The 21,780-nt window shown below is 42.1% G+C and overlaps 1 protein-coding gene across 6 annotated transcripts in view; it reads right to left on the bottom strand.

Annotated features, from left to right (window-relative positions):
* ENTPD4 (ectonucleoside triphosphate diphosphohydrolase 4) overlaps nucleotides 1-20,346 on the bottom strand; it is a 29,285-nt gene extending 8,939 nt beyond the window's left edge. Inside the window, exons 1-9 of one of the 6 annotated variants that reach the window (XM_050801396.1) lie at nucleotides 20,209-20,346; nucleotides 11,819-11,923; nucleotides 10,666-10,863; nucleotides 9,617-9,822; nucleotides 6,395-6,545; nucleotides 5,782-5,885; nucleotides 3,906-3,965; nucleotides 3,468-3,622; nucleotides 1,649-1,815 (exon numbers count right to left, since the gene is read on the bottom strand). In XM_050801396.1, coding sequence (XP_050657353.1) covers nucleotides 1,649-1,815; nucleotides 3,468-3,622; nucleotides 3,906-3,965; nucleotides 5,782-5,885; nucleotides 6,395-6,545; nucleotides 9,617-9,822; nucleotides 10,666-10,863; nucleotides 11,819-11,826 — 1,049 coding nt within the window. In that variant the 5' untranslated portion in view covers nucleotides 11,827-11,923; nucleotides 20,209-20,346. The other 5 variants (XM_050801398.1, XM_050801397.1, XM_050801395.1 and 2 more) reach the window with 5 other exon arrangements.
* Between the last annotated feature and the right edge of the window lie 1,434 nt (nucleotides 20,347-21,780).

Here is a 21,780-nt window from a genome sequence, read left to right as displayed (position 1 = left end):
ACTAGGTTTATTACTTGCTAATGAAATTTCTGGGAGTGAACATCTGTCATCCTATTGTGTGTGCACGCCTTAAAGCAGTAAGAAACAGAGAGGAGCTCACGAAATGTCAAGTGATGTTGGTGTTGGATACTGTGAAATCACAGGGGCCTGACAGGTATTGAACTGGTAGAGTTAAGCATGGTCAGAATTCAATATTCATCACCAACAGTCAAGTTTTCACTTTTCACTTCACTCACAAGTTGTGCATTCCTCAGATCAGGGTTACTCATCATGCAGTTGAATGTAATAAATTAAGGTCTTTGCCATAAAAATGTTCACTTAATTAAAAAAATTAATCACCACTACAAATGGCAAACAGATAAATGTGTATTTCAATGCTCAATTCATGATATATGAAACATTAGTAATTATTATAAAAGTCAAAGAGTAGTCAAATATATATTTCATGCTATTATTTTTAGTTGTCCTATATCTAAATTAAGAAGTATTACTAAACTATCCATTATATAAAGCTTTCTGACATTAAAACCAATGAGTAAAAATTAAGGTTTCGGAAAAAATATATTTCAAATGTTGTTTATAAAATATTTCTAGTTTAAGACTACTATAAAAATGATTATACCAAGATATGCTAAATACCAATTAAAAATACAAAACCATGGGACTATCAATTTTATAATTAAAACTATTCAGACATAGGAAAAGGTTTTTATTGCTTTTCCTATTTACACGCATGACTTTGTGGTAAATGTACTGAACAGCTCCAACTTGGTCTTTTTTCAAGTTCAGGCCTTCACAGGTTTACTAAGATTAATCAATGAAGTATACAATCTCTTAGCTCAATGAATCAGGATTCTTTCCCCTCAAAATTGTTTCATCAAAATAAACAAACAAATAAAACACAGTAATAAATCGGATAGCTTACATAACCCCAGAGTCAGATTTTTTGTATTCATCCAAATAGCTTTTCTGTTCTTACAAATTTCAAATAAATAATTGCTATATACTTACACTTATAAAGTCAATTTAAACCAATAGAGTGCTATTTTGTTTTATATATTTTCTATAGCACAATTCTACATACACTCATTTTTTAAAGCTTCATTGCTAAATTTAAAAGCCACTAACTCTGACTCTTCTAGATAATTTATTTCTCTCGACTAATTCCCTTCACGATGGTTTTTATCCACTAACCAGCTGCACAGGCTGGTTCATCCACACAGTCTCCAGAACATCACATATTTCAATCTCCTCAGCAACAACAAGACAACACACTACCTGAGGCCTCCAGGACACCAGAAGTGCTCCAGATACTGGCTTTTCCAAGGACTCTGCATCATGAGTAGCATCACCCAGGGCTCCAAACTATTCTATAGTCTGATGGTGAAATTTCTAATCCATCAGTTGAGATGCGGGTGAGAGAGAGACAGCAGGCACGCACCTCCTTCAGGGCACGTGGGACACAGGGCCGAAGGCAGGACCCTGGTGTGCTTTCATCTCTTCTCCCTGCTCAGCTAGTGGGGGAATAAAAAGCTAACAGTGCAACACACTTTTGCTAATTGAGTTCTTCCTGCTTTGCCTGGGTCTGTTTTTTAGGAGGGGAGACCTCGGTTTGCAAGTGACTGCCAAGGAGTGAAAGGTGCTTTACCTGTTCTTTTGAATGGTGTTGGCAAATATTCTGTCTTCGTATCTCTGTCGAGCAGCATTGCCACCAAACCCAAGAAAGGTGGCCACATAGACTCGATACACATGCTCAGTTTGGTGAACATCACATCCCAAGTTAAATTCAGCTAACAAGTTTTTAGCTACTTCTTCCTGCAAACATAAGCATAACAAACTTTAACAGCTTAAGCTACTTTAACCTCCTACTAAAAACAAGGGTCTAAAAACAGTCTCATCTAAGAGGAACAAAAACATCTGCTTCTGCACTTCCCAAAGACCCTTCTAAGCATCCTTCATAATTCAATATGACAATTCTGATTCAGGAAATTTCAGATGGGCTGCAAATTTGTGATACTGTTACAACTTTTTGAAAGAGGAAGTGAGCCAAACAGTTCATACCCTCTGACATTATTTATTTATGTAATCCTATGCTGTGGAAATAAACCTAAACATGGAAATGTTTCTATATGCAAATATGTCCTTTGTCATTCTATGGCAGAAAAAACTAGATGTCATCTAAATATATACTAGCAAGGGAAGGTTAATTACAGTAATCAATAGCTTACAGAGGAACATGCTCATGCAGTGTTAAATAAAGGACAAAAATCACATAAACTAAGACGATCACAACCATATTTTTTAAAACTATGAGTAGAAAAAAAAAAAGCAATTCATTAAAAGGCTAACAAGGGCTTTTTTAGATGATGAATCCATGGGAAATTCTTAATCTTGATTTTTCAGTATTTGTTCCAAACATTATTTCTATGTATTTTTTTTTACTTTATATTGAGAAGGGAAAACGTGATTTTTTACAAAGAGCATAACCGTCTCTAGAGGCATGTCTGGAATGGGAGGTAGGAAACACAAATTCTAATACTTGAATTTACAAAGTATTTTTCCAAGAAGCTTAATAAAGACGTCAGTAACATTTATTGAGAACATACTAGCTGCCTGGCAGTGCACAGATACACTGGATGCATTATCTCATTTAAACCTTCTTACAACACCATGTTGTAGGTACTTTCATTCACATTTATAGATGAAGAAACCAGCTTAAAGGTACATGACTCGCATAAGGTCCCACAACTAGTGAGGAGGAGGATGATGAAGAAACCCAGGCCTGTCTAGCTCCACGGTCTCACTTTGAACCCTCCCCTCCGCGCCACACTATGCTGCCTCCCACCTTTGAGGGGAAAATGCAGGAAGCTAGGCTTTGGTGTTAATCTACAGCTGAACACAAATGGAGTAATAAAGACGTGTAGCAATTCAGAAATACATCCGGAAACTGTGCCGGGTTCTCCACACAAGGTTGCCCAGGCAGCAACTGAGAGGGCACAGAACAGGGTGGAGAACAGTTCGGGGAAACCCCCAGTCGAAAGATGTGGAAGCAGTGGACACAAACCTCAATCCTCCCCAAGGAAGCTCAAAGTTTGAACCATTAAAAAAAAAGAATTTCCCCCAATTCTAACTTAAAAAATCAGATATTATTATGTGACATTTTATAAAATCTGTTGAGAAAAGACGTGACTGAAGAGAAAACAGAAACAGAAACTCAAGCATGCGACTGCGTATATACCAAAGAAAAACTACGGTCAGAAAACAAACCAGCTGATTTCAATGAACACACACAAGCGGCTCAGCTGAGGTCTGCCTTGTTCCTCCTGTCTCCTTTCTCCTGGGTTGAGAGGCGGCACCTCAGCAAGCACAGTAAAGATGTGTTCAGACTCAGAAAACAAAACAAGAACGATGGACACATGTTAAATGAAAACCAAACCAAACAGAAGGAAATTTGTACAGATAATGACCTGCTGTGAGGACGCAAAGCTTACAGTTTTGGGGACTTCGTACGCTATCTGAGTCGACACGCCGCCCATGTCGAGAATGCCCGCTGTCCTTTTACGGACAATGGCTTCACTGCTTTCACTTCCAGGAATGTTAACTTCCACAACTGCCTCATCATCTGGAAAGAACAGAAAGTGTTCATTGGAACAGAACTAATCCAGAGAACTGGGCTCTTCTGAAGAGTCACCTTCTTTTCATGGTCTATTTCAAGCATATTCAGGCAAACCCAGTTTACTCCTCCCAACTAAAATCAAGTTGAATTATGTTCAACTGCAGCTCCTCTCATTCTACTCCTACACGCTTAGACGTGTCACAAAGCTTAGCTCTTTTTTCAGCCTTTGGATTAAACAGAAAAGCACCAATTTCCAACTAGATACATTTGCTGGAAACACGACACTTACCATCTTCAATATGCTCAAATCGTCCAAGGACAAAATTAATGCCAATCCAAGCATACACACCTACAGACATTTTACAGGGTGAAGAGAAGAAAAAGTTTTAAAACATTTTGTGTAACTCTTATCAGTGCAGTCTGTACAAACGTCTCATTTATTTCATTCCCTGATAACCTGTAAAGTCATCTGAAATAACACCTTGCTACTGATGTTTTTATTACTCCAAATGGCTTTCCAAGAACTCTCAACTTTAATGCTTATAGTTATACCACCTACATAGGTTGAAAATACAATACGCTAGGTGCTAGTTTTCTTTAGAAATTTATGAGTTGTTTCAAAATACTGGAATTTTCACTTTTATGATGTTAAACTTGTCAAGTTTTACATCAAGGTATTGGCTGGGCATGGTGGCTCATGCCTGTAATCCCAGCACTTTGGGAGGCCGAGGCAGGTGGATCATGAGGTCAAGAGATTGAGACTATCCTGGCCAACAAGGTGAAACCCCGTCTCTACTGAAAACATAAAAATCAGCTGGGCGTGGTGGCGGGCGCCTGTAGTCCCAGCTACTCAGGAGGCTGAGGCAGGACAATCGCTTGAACCTGGGAGGTGGAGGTTGCGGTAAGTCAAGATTGCGCCATTGCACTCTAGCCTGGCGAAAGAGCGAAACTCCATCTCAAAAAAACAAAACAAAACAAAACAAAAAAACGAAAAAAAATTTCAAAGTATCTTCTACTTTTTCCTTTATCCCTCCATTCACTCAGCTGACAAGTCTGATTCTAGTTTCACATTCCCTACACCTGGTTTTCATTGCCACCTTGATTCGAACCATTACAGATGGGGGGTAGCCCATCTAATCCATCTCTGCCCCTATTCCTGTTGCCACCTGCTCTACTCTCTGCATTGGACTCCTCTACAGAAAGAAGTCCAAATTCCTGGACCGATAATTCAAGAGCCAGCCAATCGCTAACATTCCCGCCTCTCCTTCCAGAAGGCCCACCACCCACACTAAAACATTTGTGTTTCTTTGTCTACAGTGCCCTCTTTCCAACCTGTCCTGAGTCAAGTCCTTTCTTCTGCCTGGCATGTGCTTCCTGCCCCTCCCTCAGAGCCCCACCCTTCCCATGCCCTGGCACGTTCTATTAAGAACTATCCCCTCCCTTGAGGTGCAGTTCAGATGTCACTTTCTCCAACATGGCCCTAGCTGGAAAAAAAAATGCCTCCCTCTTAAGAACGCCTGTGGTATTTTTTCCTATCTTTTTTCTGGTACCTAAAACCCTCATAGAACAGCTAATTGTATAGCTCATTTGTTTGTAAGCAGCTGAATGGCAATGTGTAAATTTCACCCCATTTTTGTATTTTCTACAGTGTCTTTCACATAGGAAGTATTAACGCTGAAATGACACATGACTTTTGAAATACTTTTTGGTATACATTTCTAGCAAGCTATACCCCAAATAATTTCATTGACTTGACATTTCATTCTCAAGGAGAATCATTTCTTTGAAAATAGAACAAAGATTTGATATTTCTCAGTGTATCAAAGTTGAGAAGAAGCTCCAACAGCTTAATAATGATCAAAGTCCCAGGAAGCCACACAACTGAGGCAAGACACACAAGCCTTTTCTATCAAAGTGAGTTTACATCAAGCTATGTCCCTACATGTGGTGAAGACAAATAGTTATTTTTCAATGGCTTAATGTCTGGGCAACAAAGACTAGTCATGTAAGAAACTGGTTTAGTTATTTAAAAATTGTAATATTTCAAGTCTATTATTTCCCAAATGTTAAGATAATAGGAGTGTAACAAAGGGTACGCTGGTGAAAATGGGGAGGATTTAAAGGAATAGCGTCCCAAATTTTAAACTGAAGACCAATATACCAACCTTCTTGTTTCCCAGAAATTACTTCTGCATGAGAGTCAGAAAACAGAAAGTCAAAGTGCACGGGAATATCGGTCAGAAGGTCTTCCAGAATAGCTTTCTGCTGGCTGTCAGGCAACAAAAACATTTACAAATCAAAAGATTACAGCTTGATATCTTCTGTTTAGAAAAGAAAAAACAAAACAAAACAAAAAAACAAAAACAAAAAACAAACCAGGGCTCTGGTATATCTTGTATGAAACAGTTAATTTTAAAAACAAAGAAATTCGTTGGAAAGATATTAGGAATGAATTTCCAAAATGAACAAGTTGTGGGAATTATGTGATATCTAGATGTAAAACTGCAACTGCAAGCATTCCTTAACTACATAAAATAGATGAGATTTTTAAAAATGACAACTTTACAGTTGACTATAGTCCTAAGTCAATTAAAGACTATTTGGTAGATTCTGGCTAAAGGAAGAGTTCTGATACTATTCCAGATTTGAAGAAAGAATTTTGAATGTTTTCCTTTTGACGATGACGATGATGATGGAGAGGAGGAGGAGGGGGGAGGAGAACACCCCTTCTCCCCTCCAGGAGCCCACCCTCGCCCTTGCCCTTCTGTGGAGGATCACCTTTCAGGGAGGATTCTCATTCCAGCCGTGCAGAGAATGTAGAGAGGCGTCTCTTTGTGTTTTGCCCGTGGCACATGCTCTGCAGCAAAGTTCAAAAGTGGAGAAATGTAATCACTGACTTTCTCTGGAGAGGTAGCAAATTCTGAAATGCCTAGAGAAACAGGATACTTTAGTTAAGAAGCAGATATTTTAGCTATAACATGCGATGCTTCTTCAAAGTGCTAGTTTTAGGGAAATCATGCTACACATTATACTTTCTTAGTTTTTCCTATCCCTCTAGCAACTTCTTCTGCAGACCTTACTTAAACGTTGGTGGCACTATTCACTGCTATGTCCTTTTCTTCTTCATCAAAGCACACAGACCTGACTGAGCATCTGTTGTGTGTCACTGCCATGCGGATGGGCTCTTGCCCGCCCTCAAGAAACGTGCTGCCCATCTCACCAGGTGAGCTCAGTACCTCCTGAGGCCGCTATCACCATCAGCATGCCACGAACTCCTAACTGTGCCACTGGCCATGCAGCGCTCATTAGCCTCCAGGTGAGCGTGGGGTAACTGTCCACCAGACACTGCCCGTGCGTGTCCTTGCAGCCACCCCCAACACATCATGGCAAAATCTGAATTCAACTTTCGCTACAAACCTGGTCTCACCGCCGGTTACCTCCCTCCGAGGTTATCAGTGCTGGGCACCCAGTGGCCCAAGCCAGGGTCTTAAATGAAGTCCCTTTCCCTCATCCTAACACACAACCTGGGTTTCATAGATGCCCTCTCCTTGGTGCCTCTCACATGACTTTACTCCTCATCCCTTTGGACACACCTTCTGCCAGCCTGCCACAGCACATCCCACCCTCTGATCCTGACCATCTCCCCACCATTCCCGACCCAAATGATGCCTCTTCAGGCTTCCAATTCTTTTGTGGTTCAGTGCCCTCCAGATAAGGCTCAACTCCAGAACAGCACATCCTGCTCTGCATAACTCACCCACCCTTATCTCTTCCCATGTTTCTTCTGTCGCCTTCAGCTACACTGAACTAACATTTCCACAGTGCACCTTACTGTGGCCTTAGGGCCTTGCTCAAACTCCACCACCAGGAAGAGTCTTCTCCATCCACCTCCCTGTCCCTTTTCACCTGGTTAACTCCTGCATACCCACTGGGCTCCAGCCTCCATGGAAGTCACCCTAACAGAACCCTGAAGACGACTCTTGTTAAATTCCATGCTTACTTCCTTTTGCTAGATGTACATTCATTACACCGTATCAAAATTACCTATTTACTTGCCTGTCTCATTACAACTGAAAGCTTCTTAAGGGCACAAAATGCGTCTATTCAAACTTATACTCCCAGCACCTAACACAGTGCCTAGCAAATGGCAGGTGCCCAGCATGTATCTGATGAATGAATACATCAATGAATATTTCTAGATGTCATTTAGCCTACAATATTAAAAATGAGGGGCACTTTAGAAGTCTAAAAATTCCTTATTTCACACATTAGAAAATTAGAAACCCACAAAGATTAAGTGATTCATCAAAGGAATTAGCAAAAAATGAACTAAACTCTAAGTCTTTTGATGCCACATACAATTCAATTTCAATGCAGTCAAAGTCCTAAACTAGCCAGACCCTACGAAGAAAATTTCTAGAGCTTTGCTGCAATGCTATACATGGAAATCCATGCTTGAGGACAGAGTAGTGCAATAAAAAAGTATTTTGACTTCCATTTCATACACTTTGTATAGTGCAAGACAGACCCATGTTAAGCCTGATTTTAATGAGATTTTCGTATATACTCTAGGATGATAATGTAGTTGACCCTTTGTTCTAAACAACTCCAAGGCATGGAAGTTTTCATCTTATTCCATGAGACCTGTTTAGTCACTGATGGGACCTGGTATGTGAAGCTAGATGAAATGCAAAATGCTTTATTTTTATAGTTTTCTCATAAATTTTTTATTTGATCAATATTAATTTAACTAAAAATGTTTCTAGATTAGGGATACATAAAAATTTAAGGGGTAGAAATACATACAACTAAACTTAAAAGACACTCACTAAAAAATTACACGGAAATGTACTCTGATAAAATAATGCTGGTATATAGACATAGAGTAGGTTCTCTCTTTAACCTGAAAAGTGAGGTACAGACTTTAGATTTTCTGAGTAATATGCTGGTTCCTAGCTGCCCACACATCAAAGGATAATCAACTTGTTGAGGGCTGCCTGAAGGAGGAGGTGGGGTCTGAATTATTCCATGAAGAATGAGGACTCAAGGGGTCACCATTCTACGTGGTTGGAGACTCTTCTATGAGGATATGCATTTTTCTCACATTAAACTGAACATCCTTTTAAATTTTATTTCTGAAATGGGGATAATAAACTATAAAATTATTATTTATCGATATTCTCTAATAATTTACAAGATAAATTTCCTGGATTGTTTGCATTTGATATTTTACTACTTTAATACATTAGAAAGATGAAATAAAAGTGCTGCATCTCTATTAAGATCAGTGGTCCACTGTTTGAAATCAGTGATCAACTATCAAGACATAAAAAGCCTGATTCAAGGCACTCCCAGTATCTCCCATTCTAAATGCTCCTGACAGAAGCTGCTGTCCATGGAAATGGTGATGACACAGAAAAAAGAGCACCATTGACATAAATTACCTAATAAGGAAGCCAAATCTAAACTTTTACATGTCACACTGGCTTAGAAATTATAGTATCTTTAAAAACTATACATAATTATTATTAGCTCTAAGTTCTGTGGTCACACTCACCAAACAATCTAGATGACTAGAACTATATTTGGCCAGCAATTTTTAAAAATGAAAAATATATGCCAACATATTATAGATTTTCATGAGTTATCTGAAATTACTTTGTCATTAACGATAGAGACCAATGACTACTAAATAGGAAAAAAACTGTCCATAGTTAAGGCCAACCAGCAACCATCTAAGTAGATACTATGAGTAAGGCACTATTAAAATGCTACAGGAGACAAAAAGACATGTCTGTTTGGATGTTTTATCAAGGTGTTAGTCACCCTATGCAAAATGGACAGAAAAGGGAAAAGAAAGTGAAACAAGGAGACCCATCAGGTCCCGGTGTGAGATTTGATTCAGGGCTATGAGGGTGCAGAAAGAGAACGATATGAAAGACACCGCGGAGAATGACGGGACGCACCCTGGTTACCAGGCAGATATTCTCATTTACATACCCGGTTTTATCTTCATGACCACTGGCTTTCGGTTTTTATCCCTCATTTGCCTGATATCCAACAGATCACGTGGATTGCCATTATGCCTTGGCCAGCAATAGACAAATACTCGAGAGCCACTGCTGCCACAGTCCACCACAATCCCGTAGTTCACACTGGGGTTATTGGTGTCTGTAGCTTCAATGTCGGTAACTCGTGCCAGGTACCTTAGATAGAAACACACGTACGCTTTGACTTAGACAGAGAATATCATCTTATGTCTAACAGAAAAAATGCAACACCAAGTCATAATTTCTAAGCTATGTAGCAGCCTCATTATAACGTTAACACAACTGTCGAATAATTGAAGAGTCGAAAGAAAACAAGTGATAATGATAAAGATCATCTAAATCAGACACACACCTCTTTACAGAAGTTCAAACAAATTCCAAAATGCAAAATTCTACTTCTAAACTGCCAACTCAAAAATCAGCTTAAAATATGTTACAGGAGACGCTTATGCATAAATAATTATTCCAGGGCCTCTTATGATATGGATTTGGTAGTTAGCAGTTAACTAGCTTCAAATGGTTTAACTGTTCATGCCATGATGTATATGGTACAGAATCTAGTTCCTACAGTTCCTTAAATTCCAACCTAAAGTCAAACGTCGTGAAGTCACGAAATGATTGTTATGGTCTGAATGTTTGTGGACCCCCAAAATTCGTATGCTGGAGACCTAATCACCAATGTGATGCTATTAGGAGGTGGGGTCTCAGGGGGGTGATTAGTTCATGAGGGCAGAAACCTCAGGGAGTCTCCTCGCCCCTTTCCATCATGTGAGGACACAGCAAGAAGACCTCCTCATCTCAGAACAAGGAATCAGGCCCTCACCGCACACAAAACCTATGGCACCTTGATCGTGGATTTCCCAACCTCTAGAACAGTGAGAAACAAATTGCTGTTGTTGATAAGCCACCCAGTCTATGGAATTCCGTTCCAGCAGCCCAAAACAGGTAAGACAGAAGGTATGGCTTCTGGTCTAGAAGGCAAATGTTTTTATCCCTTACCTTTGAAATTTCTTGTCTCTGGTTAGTCGCCCATACTTATTTCGGATTATGACAACAGAAAAATATAAAAGTGAAACAGCAGCAGCCAGGACACTAATGACAATAATCTGGCGTAAATTGGTATTCAGAATTCGAGGACACCCTACTGGAGATATGCTAAAATGCCAAGAAGCAGGAAAAAGACAGGAGATGCCAATCCTGAAAGTAGAAAGAAAAAGATTTTAAAGGAATCTGCTCCAATGAAGCTTCCTTCACCTAAAGTGATCCTAAAATAAGATATTTGGCTTGAGCTACCTGAATTTCCCTATCTGTAGGTATCTGTATACCGGCATCTTGCATGTGCTACACAACAGCTACACAACCCATTATCATAAAACCATCTAAATGAGAATTGGCCCTGATGGTTATGACACTTCTGTGTTTTCCCCTTTTCTTGACAGTATCGTGTAGATTTTTTATTTTACCCTGCTTTGTTCCAAAATAAATACAGAATTAGAGACAGCTTACAAGAATAAGTTCAGTAACATAAATCTATAAATTGATCATGAAATAGGGTATGAGGATGATGAGACTAAACGGGAACATAGTATGGAGAAAGGCATGTTGTAAGGTGGGCCTGCTGCAAATGCGACTGAGCTCACTGCCCATTACATCAGAAATACACAAATAGCTCAGGAGGAGCACATTGGCTTAACACTGAAGTTCAAGGCAAATCTCTCCCAGATGACTCGAGGAATGGGAGAAAACAGCATTTTAACAACACCCCCATAACAAAATCAATAAATGAGTTTTCTATGTCCTGTGCTTTTAGAAATATTCCTACAAGACATTTCTGCAAATAATCAGGAACTTTTCCCCTCAGTTTATGTCAAGAATGAGAGGCTCATTCCAGAAATATGATTTGGTTTTTAAAAAGCTGCACTGCCTTTGGGATAAATTTTATTATTTTACACTTAATTTCTTTATTATTCACCTTGAAGAGTGCTTCATGCATTAAAATACCTCACTGGGTCCTGGAAGAAAAAAGGTATTAAACAGAAGCACAGCACAAATTCACATTTTTCACTTGCAATTTGGATTTTTTTTTCCTCTCCAGATCTGTTTTTGTGTCACCAAGATTTCACATTTCATGGTGATTAGGCCCATCACTCACCTCCCCATACTGAAAGGTCAGCAACAAGGCAATGCTCTGGGATTCAGTCCTTCTCACAAACAATTATAGAAATAATGCTGGGGTCCTCACGGAGTTAGAGCCCTCCTGTTCCAGGAAGTGAGACAAATCACAAAGATAGCATCATCAAAGAAAACGTCTACGTTCTTTAAGTGTGTGCTTAAATCCAGCCACATATAATCTATACATACATGATCCTCGCACTGAAGCTGTTGGAAGGGTTTATTCTGAGCAACACACTTCTAAGTTAATTTCATACTGTCCAATATAGACCTAAATCAAAAGAGATGATAATCGTCTGGTACTAGTTAGTGCTCTCTAACCAAAAGTGATCCCAAAATATCAGGATATCAAATACGCCATAAATACCTTATGGTACAAGGGAGATTTGGGGTGGAGGTAGGAGACAGGCAGAATAAATTGAATGTGAACCTGAAATGTCCATTCACTTGATAAATGTCTATTAGACTTCCCTTTTTTTTTTTTTTTTTTGAGACGGAGTCTCGCTCTGTCGCCCGGGCTGGAGTGCAGTGGCCGGATCTCTGCTCGCTGCAAGCTCCGCCTCCGGGGTTCCCGCCATTCTTCTGCCTCAGCCTCCCGAGTAGCTGGGACTACAGGCGCCCGCCATCTCGCCCGGCTAGTTTTTTGTATTTTTTAGTAGAGACGGGGTTTCACCGTGTTCGCCAGGATGGTCTCGATCTCCTGACCTCGTGATCCACCCGTCTCGGCCTCCCAAAGTGCTGGGATTACAGGCTTGAGCCACCGCGCCCGGCCTAGACTTCCCTTTTATATACAAAGTACTGTGCAAGGCACTGTGTCCCTAGTTAGTTCTCTGACTCCACCATTATCACTCCTCCTCCAGCCTCCAGGCCTCAAACTGCAGAGCAGACAGAGGCCTTCAGCCAGGGCCTCCTTCCAATCTGCTGAAGCCAAAGGACAAGCAGTCTCTATCTTTCCTCGGTCTCACAAAGCTGCCTGAGCTCTCAAGACAGCTGTCTCGTCTGGTCTGCTTCTGAGCTCTGGAGTAACTGCTGCTCAGGATCCTTTAAGTGTTGTTTTCTGCCAACCCCGACTACTCTTATGTTTCCAGGCTCTCTGTCTAGCCTCATTCTCTTCTAATACAATCATTACTGAGGCTTCAATGATCAGGTAACTCAAATTTTTCTTTCTCCACCCCAGGCTTCTCTTCTACGCATCTTAAACAGCCTATGAGCCGTCTCTATCTGAATGTTGCACAGAACCATGAGAAAATTCTAAAACTGCACCCCTAACAACTGCAGTCTTCACCCCTTTTTCTCCTAATCTGCTCTGCCCCTGCAGTCTCAATCTTGATCCCACAGAGCTACACAAATCAGAAACCAGACTCAAGTGTGATCCCTCTTCCTTCATCTTCCAAATGTAATTTCTTTTTTTCCTTTCTTTTTTTTTTGAGATGTTGTCTTGTTCTTGTCACCCAGGCTGGTGGAGTGCAACGGCACCATCTCAGCTCACTGCAACCTCCGCCTCCCGCGTTCGAGCGATTCTCCTGTAATCCTGAGTAGCTGGGATTACAGGTGCCTGCCACCACGCCCAGCTAATTTTTGTATTTTTAGTAGAGATGGGGTTTCGCCATGTGGGCCAGGCTGGTCTCAAACTCCTGACCCTGTGATCCGACCGCCTCAGCCTCCCAAAGTGCTGGGACTACCGGCGTGAGCCACTGCGCCTGGCCCCAAATGTAATTTCTTACCGATTCCTTTAATTTCTTTAACCTCAGCTTATCTAAAATCCCTTTCGTTATCACCTTCTCCTGAGATCAGGCTCTTATCTCTTGCCTGCTCTATCAAAAGAGCAGACTAACTAGTCTTCTATCGGCAGTCTCAACCAGTGGCCCCACAATGCTGCCTCCAACACCCTCCGGCACAGATACTTTCTCGGAAATTGATAGCTCCACACTCCCACCCCTTGCTCAGAACCCTGATCAGATTACTTCTGCACTCAAAATCCACCAAAGACTGCAACCTACAAAGTCGTAGAGGATCTGACACCTGTTAAGGCTCTAACCTCATCGTCTACTCTCTCCTTTAACACTGCATTGCAGTCACACTGATGTGCCGAGTTTTCAAAAATGCCAGGCACTCTCTGGTCTCAGGATCTCTCAACTTGTTGCCCCCTCAACTGCTAGGGAGTAATCTGTATGGCTCACTTTTTCATTCCCGTCAGGTCTTTACCCAAATGTCACCTTCTCAAGGAGGACTTTCCTGGTCACCCGATCAATAACTGTAATGCCTACCCCCTCCCCACCAACTCCCTTCCCTGCTTGATCTTTTCTCCTCAGCATTTATTTATTAAACGCTTATACAGTGCTCATTACGTGCCAGCCCTTGCTCCACACATTGCACAAGTACTAACTTCATCCTCCTAACAACTTATAAGACAGACACTATTATCACAATACTCTATGGATGAGGCAGAGAGGCTAAGTAACTTGTCTAAGGTCACACAGCTCCTGGGAGGGGAGGTGGGATGCAAGCGTGAGAATCGACTCACCCTCGTCGATTATGTATTATGTGTATGTTACACGCATCCTCTAACATAATGCGTGTGTTACGTTTCTCTTTTTTGTCTCTTCCTCCAGAATGGGAGCTCCCCCAGGCCCAGGTTTTGGTCTGCTCAGCTGAGTGCTAGTTGCAGCTTTGCAGACCCCAGGAAAGGGCCTGGCAAGAAGTCAAGTTTTAGAGTTCTGGGACCCAAAAGGGTTAAGAACCTCTATACTAGAGTGACCTTTCCAAAACAAACAGGGAATCATACCTCCCCATCCCCCAACTTTTCTCTCTCACTCCTTAGGGTATAAAAGAGATCCCTCATGATCTAGTGCGGTGCTCTCCACTAAGTAGCCACTTGCCACAAGTGGTTATTTAAAGTAATTAAAATTAAATAAAATTAGCCAATTAAAATTAAATAAAAGTAGCCACTTGCCACGTGTGGTTATTAAAAGTTATTAAAATTAAATAAAATTAAAAATTGAGTTCCTCAGTTGTACTAGCCACCTTTGAAGTGCTCAACTGCCACATACAGCTTCTGCATTAGTCAGTCCAGACATAAAGCACTGACATCATCGCAGAAAGCTCTTTGCAAAGTACTGATCTGGGGCCCATCTTCTGTCTCATCCTGACAGACCCCTCCTATGTACCCTAGGCTCCAGCCACACGAAACACAAGCTACAGATCACTGAAATGCCTCTCATTCCTTGGCATTCGCAGAATGAACCTCTCCCTTGGGTCGTCAGTTGCATTACTAAGAATCAGTCCTGACACAAACCAAGCATGAGTCCTGGGTGAGTTTCCCTAATCCTCACATCCCCAGAGTATTTGCTTATCACAGCAGTGGGATAAAGTATTACACTTGTGGTTGGCTTCCTCATTACATGACAAGTCCCACTAGGGCAGGGACAGCCTCTTATTCTTCTGGTTCCCCAGTGACCAGTGCCTGCCACACAAATCATGGGTAACTCTTGCAGGTTTCACAAATGGCTGGAAATGGGAGACACAAAGATGAATTAGATACAGGCCCAGACCTTAAAGAATCTATAATGCAGTGGAGGAAATAAAACATACACACAAAGATATTAGACAGTAAAAAGTATGAATACTGCCTACCTGACAAAGGGAAAAAATCACTTTAGTTCAAGTTTTAATATAGTTTCCATATTGTACCCTGTACCCCAAATTTAGGACAAACAATGTCTGTGATTTAAAAGTTTACACAAAAAGTAAAAAGGAAAAAAAAAATCAGTGATCTAGATCTTTAAATGGATTTTAATGTTTTTATAAAATAGTTACACAAGTTTAAAACTTCTATGTGCTTTAAAAAAAAAAAAATTCCCTCCTCGGTACGAATACACACAACTTGGGAAAAGTACTTGCAACGTGCGTGACAAAGAGTAAATAACTTTTACATATCCAAAGTTCTCATAAAGAAATAAGAGACAGACTGAATAGAAAAATAAGCAAAGACAATGTGAGATTATTGAAATGATCTCATTGAAATGGCTGATAAAATAGAATTACTAGTATTCAGATAAATAGAAATAAAAACAGCTATCAGATTGGCAGTCATGAAGGCCTGGTGATACTTGGCTAACAGGGGACGGGGAAGACTGTGAGACTCTGGACAGGCACATCACTAACATTCTGGGGGTACTGGGGTGACACATACAAACATTTACGCGTGCCGACCCTCTGCTCTACCCATCACACTTCCAGAAATTCATCTTTAGGAAGTCATGGGGTAAATTCACTAAAATATCTATAGGATGTTCATCATAGTATTGTGTGTAACAGCAAAACACTGTTACTAATGTCCACTGTGGGGTACATTTATGCAGTGGAATACAATGTGACTATTAAAGGTGATGATACAGATCTATTTATTGACATGAAAAAGATGTTCATGATATATTAAGTGAAAAAATGTCACCATGCTTGGGGGGGATAAAATGTTAGGAAAGAAACCAAAATGTTAACAGTGCTTAGTTATTTCTGGGCAATGAGATCAGGTATCATCTTTATTTTCTTCCCTAGTCTTGCCTATATTTTTCAAAGGACATACATTAATTTTATCATCAGAAGAAATAACGATTTTTAACAAGCTACCTTTGACTGATGAAACCTTGTTTCCAGGATCAAATACTTTTCTGAACATACTGAAAAAGCCTATCTTAAAAGCCTATCAGGACACAGGAATTCCAATCCAAACACTAAACAAAAAAAAAAATCAGTGAGAGCTGTGTGATAGCTGAACTGAGAACCAAAGAAAAGAAAGTTTTAGTTAGCAGCTTCAAGTCACAGTTAAAGGCAAACTGGTCCTTGGGGAAGAAAATCAGGACTACAAAGGTGATATGAGGAGTAACAAACCCAACTCCAAATTTCAAGGAGTTTGCAGATTGCTACAGAGAAAATACTAATACCCAGAAAATAACCAAGCTACTAATTCAAGGCAATGTTAAATTACTCGTATTCTTGTTATAAGAGCTCAGAGAAGAGCACAGCGAAGGCTAGCTTTAGCAGGAAAAGATTTCTAGAGGTGGGCGGTCAATTCTGGATGGGGTGAGAACACACTTCGAAGAGGAAGGTGACCGCGAGAAGGATCGCAGCACACTTAGGAAACTTTGTGTCATCTGAGGTTTGTCTCAGGACTTCTTTTTTTTTTTTTCTTTTGAGATATGTGATGATTTTGATCAAAAGGATAAACAGATATTTTAAGTTACAAAACTTGTGTTTAAAAGCAGAGAAAACAGGACAGCTTATAACTGCTGAAGCACTATAATTTTTACTCAGGACAAAAGTACGACAGATTATTGCCTAAAAGTTAACAATATGGTAATTTGATCTTCAAATGTAAACTCCAATTGTCCTTCTAGTTAAGAATCTTCGCACCAGGGCTCTGGGAGGCAAATTCAGTACCACCACATAAAACTGACATTTTTTTTTTTTTTTGAGACGGAGTCTCGCTCTGTCGCCCCGCTCTGTCGCCCGGGCAGGAGTGCAGTGGCCGGATCTCAGCTCACTGCAAGCTCCGCCTCCCGGGTTTACGCCCTTCTCCTGCCTCAGCCTCCTGAGTAGCTGGGACTACAGGCGCCCGCCACCTCGCCCGGCTAGTTTTTTTGTATTTTTTAGTAGAGACGGGGTTTCACCGTGTTAGCCAGAATGGTCTCGATCCCCTGACCTCGTGATCCGCCCGTCTCGGCCTCCCAAAGTGCTGGGATTACAGGCTTGAGTCACCGCGCCCGGCCAAAACTGACATGTTTTAAAAAGGCCTAAATTGTGTTAGACCTATCACCAGAGAGATGCATTAACTCTCATGATTTCAGCTAGGGGGGCCCTGCTTGGCTGATCATTCTTTACTGGAATAAAGCCCATGGTCAGGTGTCAATGTCTTTGTCAGTCTCTCACTGACAGTTCTACAGACAACGACAAAAACAACGCAAATCAATCACAAAGGGAAATGGTTCCACTGGTGAAAAAACGCAAGATGCAAGGAAACAGATGTTAGTGAACTCAAATCACAGGCAAACAAAATCACAGAGAAGTCAGCCTCTGGGAGAGCTCGGCTTCTGAATAAGCAAAGGTACCATAGGGAAGGGTACTTCAGAAAAGAATGATTTGACTATCAAAGCATTCAAGAGAACCTGGAAAAATTAAATTTGCTCTCAACCATTCCAGCAGCGTTTTGCTTTCTGAGAGTGAGAGGCTGATGTGAAGGCTGCTAGGTGGCAGGGTGGCACCATTACTCAGCTGTGACAACAGATACATGAAGACAACTTGATTTATTCTTTAAGAAGAAACGTACGTAGTTGCTATTTACGATCTGTATGTTCTTCAATATTTATCTTAACCATTTCAATTTTATTTGTCAGTATAAAGTCTTAATCTCTTTCTCCCTCTCTATTCATTTGCAAAATTCTGGTTGCCATTTTAGTCTTTTTCTGGTCACTTTTCCTGCATTAACTCTGACTTTCCTCAAGTTCCAGTTCCACATTCCACGCTCATTGAAGCCCTGTTACCGCAAACTCAGTTAGTCCAAGTCTGGGGCTGAAATCTTCTGATGTAAACTAATACCACCCTCCAAATTCTCCAGGTCTAAGATGGGTATCACCAATCCCCATTGACCTGGATTACCTGGTTCTCAGCTTTGATTCCCACTTCCTGTGTTGACATATTCTATCATTCTCCAAGCCCGTCGATTCTTCCTCAGATATCCCTCATATCTAAGATGACCATAGCAGGCATCACTATCTCAAGACAGATCTCTTGGCGACTCACCCACCTTCTGCCTTCACTGTGCACGCCACAATTTGCACATTTTGCAGGCAACTCTTTGTAAAACAAGGCCTTCAAAATGTGACCAGCTAAGAACCTTCTGGAAGCCCAAGGATCAACAATAAGTTTCCTGTGTGGCACCTGAAACCTTTTATCCATCAACTGGTCCACCTTATCTCACCAACCTATCCTCTCATCAGTCCCAGATACCATCTCTCTGCTCTAGTGCGGCAGTTCTCTCTCTTCTCTCCCACACAAGCTGTCCCCATGCCTGCCTCAGGCACTTACTAACAGCACTTCCTCCAAGGCAGCGTGTCCTCCTCTCAACATTACACTTCTTTCAAAGCACAAGTCAACATTTTTCTTTGTCAAGATTTAACCTGTTACACATCCTGAGGTTTTCTCACAATTGGAATCGTCTCTTTATTCATGGGTATTCTATTTTAAGTAAACATGCTGAGTAAATACGTAGAGAATATAAATCCTTACATAAATGTTCATTTTTGTCTCCTTCCTAGACTACACCCTTAAGGGCCTCGGTCACACATTTCCTACTAGAGGAGAAGAATATAAGCCATAGATTCAATATGCAACAACTACAAGAGATAAATCAATGTTAAGGTAAACACAGAAATAAACGACTAAACTATACAAATTAGTATTCCATTTTATAATTCTAATATGTCAAACAGAATTAACAAATCTGATACAAAAACATCAAATATATAACACAAATAATATAACTCTTCTAGGCCTCTCTAAAGCTGGATAATTTGGTATTTTCATCACAAAAAGCAGAAGACAACAGACAGCGCAATGTGAAATTAACCTGGGCTTTGAGTCTCTAATTTAGAATTCTTCCATTACCTGTAGTTTACCTTCTAGCCTGAAAGTTCCTGAATTATAAAGGATCTCTTTGGTTTCCTTCGTGATAAACGTTCTCTGAAAACGCTCTGCACCAGGGTACATCTAACTGGGGTCTGGAGCACCCTAAGGGTTCTGGGACATATTCTAGACCATGAGAGAATTGTCCCTTTAAAAGGGGTCCGCGCATTACTCAAGTTCAGAAACAATGCTGTGTATTATCTCTTTACTGCCCAATGAGCTCCATTTTCCCAAGAAGAAATCTAACATGAAATCTGGCAAAAGCAAAGCAAAGCAAAGCAAACCGAAAACGACAAGACGCGCGAATGTCATTTAAAGCGGCAGGCAGGGCCGGCTAGGTCTCCGGTGCAGCATCCGCGCTGCCCGGCCAAGCTCCGCCCATTCGAGGGGGGGATCCCGAGGGGTCAACCGAGGCGCGCGACCGCCAGATGTCCCCTGCCGGGGGCTGGGGGAGCGCCGGCCGCCACGGCTCACAGGCGCTGGTCCCGGGTCGCCCGGATGTGACCGCGCAGCAGGGGCGGCGGGAATCTGTCCGCGGGGCTAAGAGGGCGGCTGTTGGGGCCTGAGGCAGAGAGGCTCGTCCGCGGCCCGCTCGCCGAGCCGCCGGCCACCGCACTCCAACCCACCCGCCGTTGCCGGCCCCTTCGGCCGCCCGCCCTTCCCTCACTCGCGCCCGGAAGGCGGCCTTACCTGCTTGGCTGGCCGGGGACCCCGGGAGCGGGGTACCACCAACTGGCAGCATCACGGCCAGCCGGCTTCCTGGAGGCCGCGCTCCCTTCCTGGAGCCGCACCCCCACCCGGCACCCGCCGGCGACGCGTTACCGCCTGCGCCAGGAGCGCGCACGCTGCTGGCGGGAGCGCGCACGCCGACGGGCACGTTGAGCGCCGGGGGGGCGGAGCCTGATCCGGGATGATTGGCGTCCGAGCGCTGGGTTGTTTCGTGGATCCGCGTGGGCGTGCCTCCGCGCAGTGCGCGAGGAATGTGGAAGTGGTGGCACGGAGGCACCCAGTACTGTGGCGTGGTGCTCGTCTGGTTGTCAGCGAGCCGCAGCGTACTTAGGACACCGCAGTTTATCTTTCCTTAGCGCTCCTAACGGTTATGGAAAATAGCGGTTGAAAACCTAGTAAGGACTAGGCGTTGTTGCTCAACTCTTGACATTTACACCTTTGCTGGTAACTCTCCCTGTTTCACAGATGGGGAAACGGAGGCCCACACTTATTCAGTCTCTCTTGAGATCACCTAATTCGTGAGAAGTAGAGCCAGGATTTCATTCTTGCCTGTCAATGGCATATGTTAGAGCCTATGTTGGGGGAGACAAACTGCCCCATCCCTCCCCAACACACTCAATGGTTATGAGAAGAAATAAAGTGAGGACTGTTCCTGAGATTGACCCCATGACCTACACTTAGCTCAAGGCTAAGCTCTCTTAGCTCTCTGGTTTAGCAATAAACTGCTTTGAAGACACAGAACTTTGCACTTGAGAGCTGGAAGAGACCTTGGGAATCCCGGGTTCCATCCTTTCTTTCGCCTTGTATACACGTGAATGCGCTGTGGCCCAGAGATAGGAAGTGACCAGCCAATCCAGCCACTTTAAAAGATTTTTAAAAACAAGAGTCCTAGAAACTTCTACTCAATTTCATTTATCAAGTAAAACAAGCTTAGAACTCGAAGTTCTACATCTTAACACAGAATCCTTCTTGGTCCAGCACCCGCCTAGGTCCCCTCCTCCACCTGGATTCAGCTACTGTTAATGGAACAAACTATGAAGCCTTAGAAGATTAGAGCCAAAGGGACTCTACTGTCTAGCTCCAATCACCTTCTTTTACAGTTAAGAGCCTGGAACCCAGAGAGGTTGAGTGACTTGGCCAAGACCCCCTGGAGGCAGAGAGGAGAGCAGAACCAATGTTTCTGACTCTCACATGACTCGCGCATCAGTGTCTTTTTTTTGACAATCTGTTGCTGTAAGAAATTACTCGTTTGGATAATTTATACACTAGAAAACCCTGTGACCCAAGGACAGCATTGAGAAGCTAACGGTGGCCACTGACATACTGTGATTTTAAGGACAGGCTCCTTCGAAATTATCTGCCTTTCAAAATCCTTACCATTGGAGACATTGTTTGGGGTTATGTTAGTCTTTCTTAAGGAGGACTCTACTAAAATGCCAGACTAGGCTGGGCATGGTGGCTCACACCTATAATCCCAGCACTTTGGGAGGCCAAGGCGGGTGGACTGCCTGAGATTAGGAGTTGAAGACCAGC

This window comes from Macaca thibetana, chromosome 8, assembly GCF_024542745.1.
Source record: "Macaca thibetana thibetana isolate TM-01 chromosome 8, ASM2454274v1, whole genome shotgun sequence".
Taxonomy (NCBI): domain Eukaryota; kingdom Metazoa; phylum Chordata; class Mammalia; order Primates; family Cercopithecidae; genus Macaca; species Macaca thibetana.
Note: the sequence above shows the minus strand (reverse complement) of the source record. Positions and strands in the feature narration are given on the sequence as shown.